This window comes from Somniosus microcephalus, chromosome 16 (assembly GCF_052327205.1).
Source record: "Somniosus microcephalus isolate GS21.2 chromosome 16, FLI_Smic_1.0, whole genome shotgun sequence".
NCBI classification, from domain to species: Eukaryota; Metazoa; Chordata; class Chondrichthyes; order Squaliformes; family Somniosidae; genus Somniosus; species Somniosus microcephalus.
This window is the reverse complement of record NC_141002.1, coordinates 73,083,067-73,100,854: the sequence shown is the minus strand read 5'-3', so window position 1 is coordinate 73,100,854 and position 17,788 is coordinate 73,083,067. Positions and strand designations below refer to the sequence as shown.

Sequence of the window (17,788 nt, the reverse complement as noted above, 5' to 3'; positions counted from 1 at the left end):
CCAAGGAAGAGAGTGTGTTTGAAGACCAGGACCTCAAACCCGGCACTAAGCTCATGGTCTACAGAGCAGCAGTGATACCCGCCCTGCTGTATGCCTCAGAGACATGGACCATGTACAGCAGGCACCTCAAAGCACTGGAGAGGTACCACCAACGCTGCCTCCGCAAGATCCTGCAAATCCATTGGCAGGATAGGCGCACCAACGTCAGTGTTCTTGCTCAGGCCAACATCCCCAGCATCGAAGCTTTGACCACGCTCGATCAGTTCCGATGGACGGGTCACATTGTCCGCATGCCCGATACAAGACTCCCAAAACAAGCGCTCTACTCGGAGCTCCGGCACGACAAGAGCCCCAGGTGGGCAGAGGAAACGCTTCAAGGACACCCTCAAAGCCTCCTTGAAAAAGTGTAACATCCCCACCGACACCTGGGAATCCCTGGCCCAAGACTGCACAAAGTGGAGGAGAAGCAGGTTGGAAGGCGCCGAACACCTCGAGTCTCTTCGCCGGGAGCAAGCGGAAGCCAAGCGCAGGCAGCGCACGTCAACCCAAGCACCCCACCCACCCCTTCAACCACCGTCTGCCCCACCTGTGACAGAGACTGTAGGTCCCGCATTGGACCCATCAGTCACCCAAGAACTCATTTTTAATGTGGAAGCAAGTCATCCTCGGTTCCGAGGGACTGCCTAAGAAGGAGAAGAAGACGACGGAATGTTTTTAAAGACAGCTTTTATAGAATGTGAATTTATCTGTCACTTAAGTCAGGCTGTCTTAACCATGGCCCATATTGAGCCTGGTCCAGACAACTCAGTCCCATTTTCGCTTTTGTTTCCTATTTGAATTTTGCAGACCTGTTCTTGGTCCTATTGCTTCATTCATAGAATAAATCCTAAATCAGAACATTAGGATCTGTTAGTGTCCACAGTTTGAAATATATGCAAACTAATAAGAACATTAATTTGAACTGTGCATGACCCTAAAGCTTTACGATATACAGCTAAGTGGCCCACAAAGAAGACAACTTTGGGTACTCCGGCTTAAGTCTTAGCCTAGGTTTGCTGGTGTTCCAAGCTGCTTTTCAGTGGAGTAACTTCACGCAGTTCCCAATGCAATAAGGAGGACCAGATTTTGGCTGCTCCATCACAGAGATGGACCAAATGGGAGGCCAGACATTTCCCTTCAGGGAAAGAAAATGAGCAACAATTTGACACCTGACTGCCCGTTCATCTCCTTTGTGGCCAGTCAAAGAGCAGCAATGGTAGGAAGCAAGCTGCATACCCATAGTCTCAGCCAAATGAGACCTGAAGTGTGTGCGCACTGAGGGGAGAGAATAAAAACAAAAAATGATGGTGGTGGGAGTGAAGAGAAAGAGTCTGATGTTCTTGACAAACTCAGGTTCTACTAAATGTATTGTGAATTATCTTGGAGAAACTTTTCTCAGGAGATTAAATGGGTGGGGAAAGGAGTGCACAACAGAATGGATTGGACACCGATACAAAATGGCCTTGATGTGCTACGGGGCTTTTTTTCCACACTTTCCTGTTCTTATATTGTGAAGGCAGCAAATTGCAAGATGACCATCAAGAACAATTATCTTTTTTACATAATTGGTAGTAAAGATTGCCAGTGCACTTTACAATGGATGTCATTTATAATTCTGGTTAAACTGAATATGTATAGATGAAATGAAAGACGATTATAAGCGCTAGCTGTGCCTTTGGGAAATTTCTATGTAATGCAAGGATACTGCATGCATGAGTAATGGAAACTAAACCCACACAAGGTATTTCACTTATGAGTCACAGAGCTAAATAATAGTTTCCTTGCCAATGTTAAGCCATGCTTTGTGGCCTCAGCAACAAACCCACATAGTTTAAGGGTCATTATCTTAATATAGAGTCTCACTTTTATCTGTCTCTCATTTTCACATTGCTGGATGTCCCTCTTCTCCCTTTCTTCTCTCCTGCTTCTGCCTCCTTTTCTCTTTTTTTCCTGGTTCTTTTTCCATTATCTTCTTTCCTTTTGGGTCAGAGGTGCTGGGCGGACGGAGGGGTCGGGGTGCTGGGCGGACGGAGGGGTCGGGGTGCTGGGCGGACGGAGGGGTCGGGGTGCTGGGCGGACGGAGGGGTCGGGGTGCTGGGCGGACGGAGGGGTCGGGGTGCTGGGCGGACGGAGGGGTCGGGGTGCTGGGCGGACGGAGGGGTCGGGGTGCTGGGCGGACGGAGGGGTCGGGGTGCTGGGCGGACGGAGGGGTCGGGGTGCTGGGCGGACGGAGGGGTCGGGGTGCTGGGCGGACGGAGGGGTCGAGGTGGTGAGGGCTGCAGGCGGTTACTTCCAATAGTAGTTGTGAGGAAATTGTGGCCGGTGTCCATACTGACTCCCTTCATATCTCCTCGCCCCTTCATAGCATTCAGCTTGCTTGCTTCCTACCCCTTTATTCTCATTGTATTGGCTACCACTTCACCTTCTCAGTATTTGATCCTCACTACACTCTCCTTTAGCAGAAACTCCCCATTTCTATTGCTTAACTTCTCCTTTGCACTATTCTGTTATTCATTGGATCATCGTCCTGGCCAATATTTGTCCCTCAACCAACATAACAAAAACAGATTATCTGGTCATCATCACACTGCTGTTTGTGGGAGCTTGCTGTGCGCAAATTGGCTGACCCGTTTCCCACATTACAAGTGACTCCACTTCAAAAGTATTTAATTGGCTGTAAAGCGCTTTGAGACGTCTGGTGGTCATGAAAGGCGCTATATAAATGCAAGTCTTTCTTTCTTTCATTGTCTCCATCATTTCACTAACCTCTCCTCCCTGTTATCCATCGATCTATTCTCCCCCTTACAACAAATTCCTTCTTCGCTAACTACATATGACTGCAATGGTGTGCAACTAGATGCCTCCTACCACTCCTTCTTATCCCCATTCATTCCCCTTATTCTCATCTCACTTCACCTCATCTAACGCTAACTGCACTGGCGGGAACGGTAGCATAGTGGTTATGTTACTGAACTAGTAATCCAGAGGTAAAAACAGAAAATGCTGGAAATACTCAGCAGGTCAGGTAGCATCTGTAGAGAGAGAAACTGAGTTAACGTTTCAGGTCGACGACCCTTCGTCAGACAAAGGGTCATCGACCTGAAACGTTAACTCTGTTTCTCTCTCCACAGATGCTGCCTGACCTGCTAAGTATTTCCAGCATTTTCTGTTTTTATTTCAGATTTCCAGCATCCGCAGTATTTTGCTTTTGTATTAGTAATCCAGAGGCCTGGACTAATGATCCAACGAGTTCAAATCCCATCACAGCAACTGGGGAATTTAAATTCAGTTAATTAAATAAATCTGGAATCAAAAGCTAGTATCAGTAATGGTGACCATGAAACGATCGGATTGTCGTTAAAAACCCATCTGGTTCACTAATGTCCTTTAGGGAAGGAAATCTGCCGTCCTTACCCGGTATATGACACCACACCCACAGCAATGTGGTTGACTCTTAACTGCCCTCTGGAATGGCCTAGCAAGCCACTCAGAAACCACTACAAAAAACAATAATAAGAATAAAACTGGACGGACCACCCGGCATTGATCTCATCACCGGCTACGGACACGACAACGGCACACCCAGCCCAGTTGACCCTGCAAAGTCCTCCTCACCAACATCTGGGGACTTGTGCCAAAATTGGAAGAGCTGTCCCACAGACTAGTCAAGCAACAGCCTGACATAGTCATACTCACAGAATCATACCTACCAGCCACTGTCCCAAACAAAGCAGCAAAATATATCGCCATTCCTTCATCACCACTGGGTCAAAATCGTGGAACTCCCTCCCTAACAGCACTGTGGGGCTACCTTCACCACACGGACTGCAGCGGTTCAAGGCGGCGGCTCACCACCACCTTCTCAAGGGCAATTAGGGATGGGCAATAAATGCCCACATCCCAGGAACTAATAAAAAAAATATATACTGTCCACTCATCATCCACCTCCTCTCACTTTTACACTGCACACCCCCATCCGCTCAACTCCGTGCCTATCTGCAAAAAGGACAGGAAAAGACCAGCTTGTCCATCAGGCTTGTCTCACCCTGGAATGGTATAACCTTTGCACACCATCACCCCTATTTGTGCCCCGCTCTCCCAATGCAGCTATGGAATCTCCTGGGAGATGCAAAGAACAGAGAAAAAAGCTTAGGCCAATTTAGGAAAAAACTCTGGAGAAATTTCTCTCTGACCCCTGAAACTGAACAAGAAAGGTCCAGGAGACCACAGTGACTGGGTGACACGCCCCCAGTGACAACTACCTTCTATATGCAGTTGTGTTTTCCATTCTCAGGGACTCATCCAGCTCCCTTCTGATTGGTTGCAGGAAATCTACACTCACTGCATGTGCCAGTAACTAATTCCAGTGGTTGATGACACTGTCAAAATAATTTTTTTCCAGCATCTAACCTAGCCCTATGCTTTTGTAACTTATAGTTTTGTCCCTGGGCCTCCCTTATCTATCTAGCTCAAATTGCCTATCCACTTGGACTAGGTCTAACCCTTCCATTATAAATGGAAAATAGTGCTTTAAGCCCTGTATAACAGAGCGTGTCATCCAGTCACTGTGGTCTCCTGGACCTTGTTCAGTTTCAGGGGTCAGAGAGAAATTTCTAAGTCCATTTCCAGAAAATCAAGATCAAGGATGCCAAAAGAGATGCGCGGAGGTCTCAGGGATTGGGGGGGGGGGGGGTGGTGAGGGATGAGCAGGACAACAGTGGTGGGAGACTCGACCCAAAACCTGAGTGATATGTTAGCAGTCGGTGGGAGACCCGAGGTCAAAACGGATGCATGGAGGGTCTAAGGGAAGGCTGAGTGCTATTCTAGGTACAAAGACCAAGCGAGGAATTCGTTGCAGGGCAATTTACAAAACAGGGCAGGTATGTACAGAACTGGCACGCAACCCAAAAAACTTAAACTTAAAGAGAACAGCACCCAAAAAAGTTTAATTTTAAGAAACTTCTGGAAAAATACACACAGAAATTGGGTTAAAAAGCAAAATGACAGGCAGAACTGGGTAACATATTTGATTCCTAGATGTGAATCTCTGACTTACATTCTGACCACTATCAAAAAAAGGTGATAATTACATCTTTCAAAATTCAACTTATTTGCTTTTAATTGAAAAAAGAACTCAAAGTAAGATGTGGAAATACTGTGTCTATCTCGCTGTCTGTGTTTGGCAGCTGTTAGTAATTAGAATGTTTACTTTTTATAACTATCAACAAATTCCAGGTCATAATCAGAGACTTTCTACTTGGTTTCAAAATTCAACTGATTCACAAAACAATTAACTCAAATTCAGATGAGGATAGACTGGATCCCAGAATAAGTGTTGGGATTGGCCCTCAGTGACTTCAAGCAGTGATCCCACCAGTGTGTGTGGGGTTAGGGGTAAATTACCTCATCCTAAAGCTAATGGCAGACAACCGCGCCACTGAAGGTGCAACTCGAACATCCATTGGAGGGGGGTTGGAATTGGGGCATGGCGTACCTACTCTCCTCAGCCCGAAAGCTACAGCCTCTTTATATGAGGGCTGAAAATTTACCAGAGATGTTTAAAGCCTTTAAGAATCTAGGCCACAACCAAGACTTGGATGCTAACTAAGCCCCACTAACTGCTTTCACACAGCGTATTAGACCACTGGCAGACTCCCAGGCTAAGTACAAGGAAACACCTGGCCTGGTTGTCCCTACCCCAGCCACACCACCTCTGATGTGGGGGTACCATGTTTGGGGTGGCTGGTGGCTTTAAACAAGGCCCTGTGGAAACTGCCAGGGAAGGCCCGGACCCAATGAATCTAGGTTGTGGCTTACTTTGCAGCCCTTCAGCCACACTCATTTTGAGCCCCTCTGGTATCACACTCTCCCCATTCTTGGTATCTCACAATTAAAATGCTTATATTTTCTAACTGTCAATATAACAGGTGATAATCAGGTTTTTGTTGAAAAATGAACTGAAATTAGGATGAGGAGAGATATTTTCCCTCTCGGTTTAATGCACTTTTTGAAGTGTATAAAGCACAAATCAAAACCTAGAATGGGTATGTAATCAGTACTCTGACTTCACTTGCACGTATTCACATGCATATACATAACCGTATGGTGATAATAATAAATGCGCTAACTAACTGCTGCTGTTTAAAAGCAAGTTAAGTATGGTATGATACATAACTACAGGAAACTTTGGTTTATCCGGAGGTTAACTGTCCGGAATGCTCGAGCCACCGGCAAAATTCAGGAGTCGTTTAGTAAGTTTTTTTTCTTTTTGTTGCTTTTTTTTCCACCAGTCAGGCTCTGCAAGGTCTAGCTAAAGCTGTTGCTTAGCTACAGAGATGCTTGCAAGCTACGGCCGACTGAACAGGGTTTGTTGCTAGATACGGAGCTCAAAAGCTTCCGTTTTAACATTAGCGCTGGTTTGTCCGGCAGTTTTGATGGGACGGCAACAGCTCGGTCCCGTCGGTGCCAGATATCACAACGTTTCCTGTACATCTCTCATTACTCCACATTATACCCACTATAAGTTAATTCTCTTGACGATAAACTATTTTGTTTCAACATTTCCAGGATTTTTCATTAACTTTATGGTCACCAATAAGGAAAATGACATCACAACTGATTCATCCAAAGGTATAGGAATAGGTGCTTAATTTAGTGTAGTAACACACTGTGCATACACAAATTAAATGCATACGCAAACATGCATCAGGTCATGTGCTATGTCAAGTGAAACTTTAATTAGGATATCAAGCTGAATTACAACCACATAATAGGTAACAAAGACAATAATTGTTAAATTGCAGTGCTGGCAATGTGTCATTGAATCATTTCACAATGTCACCCTACCATGAATCCAAGAACAGATTCTATTAAAAAAACAAATCCATAGGTAAAGAAATAGAAAAGTACTGTAACCAGGGAAAATAGTGATCTAAAGATTTTCAGAATCTACCTTTTTGCAAACCAATTGTTCAAACCAATCTTAGGTCCCTGGTGGCTCAGTTAGTCAGTGCCAAGTTTGCTGATCTAAGCTGGGATGGTAGGAGGTATGCTACAATTGGTCTTACCTTTCTTAGACAAAAGAGAAAGAAAATCCAGCCAGGGCTCCTGTTCCTGATGTGATTCTAGTTGGAAAGTCTGCACGTATGGCTGCCAGGTGAAGACAGGTTCTCATTCAGCTGCAATGTCTTTTACAGTTGAATAGCCTGCTGACATTCATTGTCTAAGCTTACACATGAATAATGGCCACTTGAGCAATGTACTTGAGGGCAGTTAAAGCCCATGAAACCCAGTTAGTACCCTAGGAAGAGTCAGCATCTTTAGAAGAGAAACAAGAACATTCAAGGGGGATAAAATGGACAATTATGACTTGTATTTGTGTTCAACAGTACTACTTAACTAAGGCTCCCCAAAGGTTTAACAACTTTATCCAGTGAGTAGCTGTGCCATACAAATTAATAATATTCCATTTTCAAACCTCAGTCTGTTTTATTTGATCTAAACGAGGGCAGAAGTGGGACTCCTATATTTTGGCCTTAACACCTATAGCCAAGGAGAAGAAAAATCAATGAGAATTTCAGCTTCTAAATACGATCTAAAAACCTTGCTACGATTTTCATGTGTGGGTGTCTGGTGAGGGTAGGATAGGACTCAGCTGTGATGCTCACCACAGTCAAATAACCTACTGACATTCAGTCAAGGCCCACAGATGAATGGCTTCTTGGGGAAGATAATGGAAAGTGACCAGAGCCCATGGAACTATATCCCAGCAATGAGTGAATGTCTTCAAAAGCAAAGGGAATAGGAGAAAATTGGCAAGAAAAAGATTTTAAAAATACACTTGCCTAAGGAAGCAGTTGCTGGGCATTTTCTTTGTAGATCAGAGACAATGTTTTCTTGACATGGGAGAGTGGACAATCTTTAACATATAACCTGACTCCAAAAATAACTGTTACAAATGCCCAGCACTATGTTCAGCAGTATGTATATATTCCCATCCTTCTTTCTGCAGTTTTTCTGAAACACTGCAGGGTAGGATCTCCGACCTTGCATGCTACATAAGAGCATGTGAATTAGGAGCAGGCCATATGGCCCCTCGAGCCTACTCTGCCATTCAATAAGATCATGGCTGATCTTCGACCTTAACTCACTTTCCCACCCATCTCCATATCCCTTGATTCCCCTAGAGTCCATGCTATTTCTACCTGCTTACGTCTTGCAACATGCTACAAGAACAGCACTATCTCTATGGGAAAGACACAGCAGCAATGCTATTTCTGGCTCGAGTTCTATTGCTGGCTCCCAAGTTCTCATGATGTGATGCGAACGACTTGGGCACGTCTGAGGTATGTGCAAGTGAAGAAGAGTAGGCAAGATCATAAAGGCAGAGACTGAAATAAGCAGACATTAAGAAAATGTATCAACATTCAAACAATTATACTTGATTTTGAAAAAAGAGCTACACAAGGAAAGTAGTCACGAGAAAAAAAAAATCAAACAGCTGGATTTATATCCTTTAGTGTCACGTATGTTAAGATTATGTTTGCTAATGGAGACCTATATCACTAACCAGTGATTGGTTACAGGTATTAAAGTCGATTTCAGTACTAGCTCACTAACAGATCTAAAATCAGCAGTACTGCAATAAAGGCGATCTCATGACACATGACAATGCAGGACAGGTGATGGTGGATGGCGTGATCAACTGTGTCAAATGCCATGGAAGACAAGGATGAAAAAGAGATATATCACAAAGTAGCCACGGCTACGGAGGATGTCATTCGTGACATTGGTCTTGGCAATCTCAGTGTTGTAAGTAGGAAAGAAGGAATTCAAACAGGGATTTTTGGGAGAGCTGGGAGGAACAACACATTCAAGGATCTTAAAGAGATAAAGAGAGGTTTAGAGATGGGGGCAGGAGTTGGAAATGACAGAACGGTCAAGGATGAGCTTTTTAAGGAGTTGCAGGATGATGGCAGTTTTTAAAGGGAGAGGGACTGTCCCTGAGCAAAGTGAGCCATTAACAATGGCCTCGTGGCAGCTAAAGGCAGCCCTGCTCCACATGGATGCTATCCCATCACCGTAGAAGCACAAATATGAATTGGCTGCTGTGAAGGCATGGTGAAACATAAGAACATTCATTCGTTCACTCATCAGTTAAGTGAGTGTGGGTGGGGGGTGCACAAGAGGTCAGAGTTGGAGGAACGTAGAGTTCTTAAAGAATTGTAGGAGGTTACAGAAATAGGAAGGGGTGAGGCCATAAAGGGATTTGAACATGAGAATAAGAATTTTAAATTTGAGGCACTGGGGGACTGGAAGCCAATGTACGTCAGCGAGCACGGGAGTGACAGCTGATCAGGACTTGCTGAGGGACTGGAAGCCAATGTACGTCAGCGAGCACAGGAGTGACGGCTGATCAGGACTTGCTGAGGGATGGGATACGGGCAGCAGAGTTTTAGATGAGGTGAAGTTTATGGAGGATGGGGGGCTGGCCAGGAGAGCACCAAGTCTGGAGGTGACAAAGGCATGTTTCACCAGCAGATGGGCTGAGGCAGGGGCAGGGGCAGGGGCAGAGATGGGTGAGGTTACAGAGGTGAAAGTAGGCAGTTTTTGTGATGGAGACGATACTGGGTCAGAAGCTCAGGTCAGGGTCAAATAGGGTGCATTGGCTGCAGACAGTCTGGTTCAATCCGAGAGAGGCCGGCGAGGGGGATGGAATTGGTGGTTAGCATATAGACTAGGTGGCGATTGGTGAAAGACAATAGCTTTGGTCTTAATTTAAACATCAATATTTTGTTTTATTCTGCATTAAGATTCAAAGAATCACCAAAATGAACATGTTCTGAATCTTAACACATAATATAACAGGAACATTGTTTTGATTATATAATTTTTGTAAAATTATGCAGCACAAAACTTTCTAAGTCTTAAACACAGCATACACCCCAAAAGGTTAACTTGTGTAAATCTCAAAATATACAAACGTTGAAAATAGCTATCTGATGATTTTGTATGATATATTGTAAATCTCAATATATACTACAAAATTGAAAAATACTTCCTGACAAAAAGCAAAATTGAAACATTTAATTTGATAAATCTCATTAACAAATGTACTAAAATATCAGTGAGTACATTACTGTACCTATTACCATACAAGTATATTTTGTGTTATATTAAAAATATGTGGTTGTCAGTATGCAACTTCTTTTTCTGGCTCTTAAGTTTTGAAAAGTTTCCCACACCTGTACTATTCAAGCCAGATTGAAACTGGCAAAGGGTAAAAAAAATGCAAGTTAGACCTGTCTGACCAAAGATAGAAGGATTATACAAATCAAGTTAGACTTTAGAAATCTGAAATAGGCTGTCTAAAAAATCTATACAGAGCTGTAGTTATTAGTTATAGCAAGCACAAATGTTCCCATAATGATCCCACAACATGTTTCAACTCAAACAGCATCTGTAACATGCTTGTGGCACATTAGGATTGCTCACATTACATCCTTGTGGACTTCCTGAGAAGTGCTTTTCATTTGTGCCGTGTAACTCAGGTCAATTTTTTTGCGTTCCAGATTTCTATTCACTTGAAATTGCATCAGGGTTGCCCGAGTCATTTCACTTAATCTGTAAGAAGTGTTTGACGTCCCAACATTATTTTTAGAAACAGAAAGATGTTCATTCACCTGCATGGCTGAATCCAAGTCAATATTGCAGAAAGGAAAGGACAATGTTCAGACACGTTAAATCACTATTTTGACAGCTCACATTGAAGAGGGGGAAAAAATCATATAGAATTTCCATGTGAAGTACAACAGTAGTTATGAACTTAGGAGTGGATCTCAAATCAGAGAGTGAGAGAGTTTAAAATGTTCTCTGAACAATACAGTATTGGTTCATAATAAAAGGTAATAACTGTTGTCCATGCTTCTGATTATAATGACCCCCCCCCTCCTAAATTCTCCCCTCCTCTCATACTCTTGGTTCAACAAGTGCCCAGCACTTTCCTGTATCTCATCCAAATGGATTTCAGATTTCTGGTATCTGTAGTATTTTACTTTTATTTTAGTGACTGTTAGCAATGTATTTGACAGTTGAGGGCACCACAGCTGTCCACATACAGGCACTTTCCAGCAGGGGTCACAAAATAGCAATCAAGAGCAGAAACTCTGGTTGATTTTCTTCCCCTTCCCTAGCTGAGGGATGCTGAAGCAAGTAGCAACTCACCCCAGCGCTGTCACTGCTAAGATTAGTTAATTCAGCACAGACCAAGACCAAACTTGGGACTGTACGGATCAGTATCACACCAGACACTGCACTTAACCACTAAACAATGTGGATATGTCAAGACATCATTCTGCAGGGAACAAAGAGTTAAAAACATATGGTAACCGCACCCTTTTTAAATTACCTATTGGAAATGACAGATTACGTGGCTTTTTATAACAGGCTGCTATTATCTGTTGAGGTTATTGCACCCAATGGCGTTGCAGGATGAACAGACTAATTCATCAACCAGCAGAGGGTTAAATCAATAACTTCTGCCCTAAATTAAACATTTCATAATCTAAATTGCTAGGTTTGTAGAACATAATAATAGGTGGGGTGGCAGTCACAGTAGAGTGTTACAGGATACCATTGCAAAGAGAAAATTAATATCTAAAATACATGTGCAAACTTAAGTTTTTTTTACTGCTTCAGCCATTGGGGATTTTGTGACAGACAACAAACTCTTGCAACAGAATCACATGATTGGATGGGGCATCAATCTGGAGATTCGTGATTCATACAACAAAAGGATTGGGAGAAATATCCTAGCTGGCACTCCTACAGTAAATACTCAACAGTTGTTTCTTAGAAGGCGATCAAAGCATTGAAATGAATGTTAATGATAGGGTGCGATGAATGTTAATAAACAGTACATAGCAGAACGTGAAAACATAAAACGTGCAATTAACAAATTAAATGAACTATCAAGTTACTTCAACCATTATTAAAGTCAACACTGGCAGAAAATGTACTCCAGCAGGGCGTCAGCCTTGACAACTGCCCTTATGTTGACATCTATAACTTACAGAAGCTTTACTCCCATATATCTAGAAATAGATCCCCATATTGCTACTTGTCAAATGACAAAACTATATTAAATCATGTAATTCAATGAGGTCCGGCATACCACCACAGCCATTAAAATACAATCTGCAGAGACTAAGGCGTCACTACATTGTACTGACTGCACGAGTTTGGTTTATTCGCAAACACTCAAAATTGCATGATGATGTTTTCTTTTGGGAGGTCTCCATCATCAGTCTAAATAAAGTGAAATCTGAGCTGATGGGGCGGGGGAGCCCAAGAACAAATTACAGCAAATGCAGAAGAAAATTACGTTACAAAACTCGGGTAAGACTGTCAACCTGCAGCTTGCTGATGTTTCCCTTTGAATTTCGGCATGAACTGAAGGAGGTGATGAATCCCACCTCCAGCCTGGGTGACCGCGGCTGTCAACAGACATCTCAGCTCGGCGCCGAAGAAAAACTTTCCTCCAAAGGCTCTCCAAACTTCGGAGATTGATTTCGCGAGCAACAACAACAACAAAAATACAAATGTACTTCTTGGCCCTTAAGAATGACAAGCTGACATCCTCCGGCCCCGACTGAGCGGTTGGGACCAGTGACTTTTTAATCTCACAAGGCCGACATTTTTACTCACTCCAGCTGGGCTGGGTCCCCTCAGCCCGTCCCGTCCTCTCCTCCGCCTCCAACTCCAACTCCAGCCCAATGCGCATGCCCGGCCGGACATGCCGCAGTGCGCGCGCCTGGCCTTCCAGTGGAGAGCTCGCTCTCGCGCGCGCGCCCGGCGCTCCCCGTCCAAGAGACCAGAGCGCGCACTGCTCCCCTCAGCTGCTGCTGCAAATCATCACATCATCTTCTGGCAATTCACAAGATCATGGACGGATGAGGAAAGCCATTGCAGCAGGGATTGTGTTTTTTTTTAATTTGTTGGCTCCACTGCTCAGTGAGGATGGAGTGACTTTAGTGGTGGCATTCCTGCCACTTTAGGAAGATGTGAAAGCCTTAGAGAGGGTGCAGAAAAGATTACATAGAAACATAGAAGATAGGAGCAGGAGTAGGCCATTCGGCCCCTCGAGCCTGCTCCGCCATTCAATGAGATCATGGCTGATCATCCAAATTCAGTACCCTGTCCCTGCCTTCTCCTCATATCCCTTGATCCCTTTAGCCTTAAGAAATATATCCAACTCCTTCTTGAATATATCTAATGAATTGGCCTCCACTGCCTTCTGTGGTAGAGAATTCCACAGGTTCACCACTCTCTGGGTGAAGAAATTCCTCCTCATTTCTGTCCTAAATGGCTTACCCCTTATCCTTAGACTGTAACCCCTGGTTCTGGACTCCCTGACCATCGGGAACATCCTTCCTGCATCTAGTCTGTCTAGTCCAGTCAGAATTTTATAAGTTTCAATGAGATCCCCTCTCATTCTTCTAAACTCCAGCGAGTATAAGCCCAATCGACCCAATCTCTTCCCACACGTCATTCCTGCCATCCCAGGTATCAGCCTGGTGAATCTTCGCTGCACTCCCTCCATGGCAAGAACATCCTTCCTCAGATAAGGCGACCAAAACTGCACACAATACTCAAGATGTGGTCTCACCAAGGCCCTGTACAACTGCAGCAAGACATCCTTGTTCCTCATCACATCATCTTCTGGCAATTCACAAGATCATGGACGGATGAAGAAAGCCATTGCAGCAGGGATTGTTTTTTTTAAAATTTTGTTGGCTCCACCGCTCAGTGAGGATGGAGTGACTTTAGTGGCGGTGGTATTCCTGCCACTTTAGGAAGGATGTGAAAGCCTTAGAGAGGGTGCAGAAAAGATTTACCAGAATGGTTCCAGGGATGAGGGACTTCAGTTAGGTGGATAGACTGGAGAAGCTGGGGTTGTTCTCCTTAGAGCAGAGAAGGTTGAGAGGAGTTCAAAATCATGATGGGTCCAGACAGAGTAGATAGCGAGAAACTGTTCCCATTGGTGGAAGGGTCGAGAACCAGAGGTCACAAATTCAAGGAGATTGACAGAAGAACCAAAGGCGACATGAGGAAAAACTTTTTTACACAGCGAGTGGTTAGGATCTGGAATGCACTACCTTGCAAGGGCTGGTGGAGGCTTTCAAAAGGGAATTGGATAAGTGCCTGAAGGAAAAAAATTTGCAGGGCTACGGGGAAAGAGCGGGGGAATGGGACTAGCTGAAGTGGTCTTGCAGAGAGCCGCACGGGCTCGACAGACCGAATAGCAGCCTCCTGTGCTGTAACCATTCTATGATTCTAACACAGAAGAGGAAGGGTTCAAATCCCTACTCCAGGCAGCCCTTGTCAAGCAGAAACTGGAGAGGAATACAGGATTGACATCAAGTGGGGTGAGGTGGGGGTACTTCCATCCCAGGGGTGTGGTTGTAGCTCCACCCAACATTTTGATTTTGACACTTTTTTTGCGCTCTTTTTCAACATTTTGGAGCTTAACGTAATTCTGCCGAAAATATTTTTTCTTGCAAAGTTTAGATACTTTAAATATGAAAATTAAAGTATTTATAAGGACTTCAGCACAACCTTACAGGATTCTTTTGGAATGTTAGCCTAGATACACCGTGTCAATTTGTGAATTGGAACCTCTTACATGCAGACCAGCAGTCCACTCTGCTTCACAAAACAAAACTGGCTCACTATCACATCTGCCCCCGTCGAGGGGCTGAATGTTCCTACGTTTAGTTCCACCTTTATAGCCACTGCTTTAAATTTAAGTATTTGAAACTACTTTTGAACTGCTGAGGTCAATAAAAGGGTATTTGTAATTGTTTGTAAATTTTGGGCTTCAGGTCAAGACTGCAAGCAGACATAAGATTTTTAAAAATATTATAGATTGCTATATACAGTAATCTAATTTGTGTAGAATAAATGTTTGTATGATCTTTGTAGTCAATATAATTTGTATGGAGTATTTTGTAGGTAAAGTAAAAAAATTGTAGAATTTTATATTTATGTGAATCTGTTTATGTTGGTGTCTAACTTTGATTATGTCATGAGGCAGGAAGCTGGGGTACAGGGGCAGATTTCATGATCTAGCACCTGCATCGCCAAGCTTCATGTAACAGGAGTACTAATCAAAATATGAGATGAAAAGGTTTGTGTGCCAGTTTCATGTCTTCCCCCAATGGGCAGAAAACTGGGTGAACAAACCTTTGCAACTGATATTCCAATCAGCGCTCCCATTACATGAAGCTAAATGCTACATTATAAAATCTGTCCCATAGTATTAAAATGTTGTGTTGTTGTAAATGTAAAAGGTTATGTTGGAATTTAAGTGTGTAAAATTTAAGGTGAGACAAGTGCAGAGAGGTGGTTTGGGGAAATTGGATTGAGTGGTGGGACAGTATAAAACATTAGGGGAGGAAGAAGCAGGAAAGAATGGATGCAGAGAGATTGGTGATGGTGAATCAACATCACAGGGTCACCATTGATCAGAAACCTAACTGGACCAGCCACATAAACACTGTGGCTACAAGAGCAGGTCAGAGGCTAGGTATTCTGTGGCGAGTGTCTCACCTCCTGACTCCCCACATCCTTTCCACCATCTACAAGGCACAAGTCAGGAGTGTGATGGAATACTCTCCACTTGCCTGGATGAGTGCAGCTCCAACAACACTCAAGAAGCTCGACACCATCCTGGACAAATCAGCCTGCTTGATTGGCACCCCATCCAGCACCTTAAACATTCACTGCCTCCGCTACTGGTGCACCGTTGCTGCAGTGTGTACCATCTACAAGATGCACTGCAGCAACTCGCCAAGGCTTCTTTGGCAGCACCTCCCAAACCTACGACCTCTACCACCTAGAAGGACAAGGGCAGCAGGCGCGTGGGAACACCATCACCTCCAAGTTCCCCTCCAAGTCACTCACCATTCCTGACTTGGAAATATGTCACCATTCCTTCAGTCGCTGGGTCAAAATCCTGGAACTCCCTCCCTAACAGCACTGTGGGAGTACCTTCACCACGCGGACTGCAACGGTTCACCACCACCTTCTCAAGGGCAATTAGGGATGGGCAATAAATGCTGGCCTTGCCAGTGATGCCCACATCCCAGGAACGAAAAAAACAAAATGAAGACATTGGTGGAAGCACTGGGGAACTGGGCAGAAAATCACTGTGCCCTCTTTGGTCTCATGTAACTAACCCACCACCAGTGTCACCTTGCAACCTGCAGCTGATGGATATTTGATCCCTTCCGTTCAGTCGGATATGCCCAGCCACCTCCAGAATCCCCTATGACTTACCTCTCCCACCACCATTTTCCCTATGCTTTTCACTGGTGCATCTGGCACCAGAGTGATGGCAGGAGCATGAGTTCAAAGGGGAGATAGAGTGGGTGGAGAGGGGAGACCATGGGAGGGGCAGGACTCAAAAGTTTTTTTTGTAGGACAGAGTGCAGGACAATTATGGCTAACATTCTTCACCCTGCCTGAGCCCCCTTCCCTCCTTCAGTGTCAGCTGTGGCTCAGTTGGTAGCACACTTGCCTTCTGAGTCATAGAGGTTGTGGGTTCAAGTCCCACTCCAGGAACTTGAGCACATAAAGCTACGCTGACACTCCAGTGCAGTGCTGAGGGAGTGCTGCGCTGTCGGATGAGGCGTTAAACCGAGGCCCTGTCTGCTCTCCGGTGGACGTAAAAGATCCCATGGCACAATTTCAAAGAAGAGGTGAGTTATCTCTGGTGTCCTGGCCAATATTTATTCCTCAACCAACATAACAAAAACCAATTATCTGGTCATTATCACATTGCTGTTTGTGGGAGCTTGCTGTGCGCAAATTGGCTGCCGCACTTCCCATATTACAACAGTGACTACACTTCAAAAAGTACTTCATTGGCTGTAAAGTGCTTTGAGACGTCCGGTGCTCATGAAAGGCGCTATATAAATGCAAGTCTTTCTTTCTTCCCCACCCCATTTTTTCCTTCTTTCCCTACTCCTCAATCTCTCCCTTATTTTTGCCCAACTGCTCTCCACTTTCCTTTACTTGTCTTTTGCCCTCCCCTTTTCTCCACGCACTAAGCTGGGTTGGGAGAGGCATGGCAGGGAAAGGCCTGGTTGCAGGGGTGCAAGGCTGGTGAATGGGAAAGTCACAGAAATCAGCAGAGGGGGAGGGCAAAGCCAAAGAATGGGTTGTAAAATCCTGAAGCTGGTCCCCACAGTACAACCTAGGCTGGAGATGAACCAAGTGATATACCTATCAATTCGTCCAATAAAAAGCGACGAGTTAGGAACGTAACTAAAGGTTTTTATTGACTAAATAACAGAGCCCACCCTCGTGGGTGATCGGGTCCAACAAGGAGGAATACCAGCCAGTCGACTACCTTTATACCTGGGCAGGTAGGTGGAGCCATGGGCGGAGTCGGAGGTGGTCAGCCCAGGTATAACAGCGCGACAAGAGGCGACCTCGTATAGTGATACAACAGTGAGAACGGTGATAATACAACAGTGATAACTATAGTGTAACGATAGTGAACGATAAAAGTGGTTTACCACATTCACCCCTTGTTTAGATTTGAGTCCGGCGGGGTGAAGTGTACTACCAATTCTGGTATGTCAGTCTGTCCGGAGGCCTCGTAAGCCTCTCCGATCGTCGCAGCGGCGGTGCTGCATTATCCGGTGTTAGTGCTGGTGTCTGCGTGGTCGGCGAAGGCTCGTGG

At 44.5% G+C, this 17,788-nt stretch overlaps 1 protein-coding gene across 14 annotated transcripts in view; it reads right to left on the bottom strand.

The window, feature by feature from the left end:
- Positions 1–12,852, bottom strand: part of LOC147106278 (small integral membrane protein 29-like) — an 88,158-nt gene extending 75,306 nt beyond the window's left edge. For 5 of the 14 annotated variants that reach the window (XR_015081407.1, XR_015081406.1, XR_015081414.1 and 2 more), the window contains exon 1: positions 12,745–12,845. Coding sequence is in view for 1 of the 14 variants with exons in the window: in XM_086009258.1 (XP_085865384.1) it covers positions 12,450–12,547 (98 nt within the window). In the remaining 13 variants the exon portion in view is untranslated. The other 9 variants (XR_015081408.1, XR_015081411.1, XM_086009254.1 and 6 more) reach the window with 7 other exon arrangements.
- Between the last annotated feature and the right edge of the window lie 4,936 nt (positions 12,853–17,788).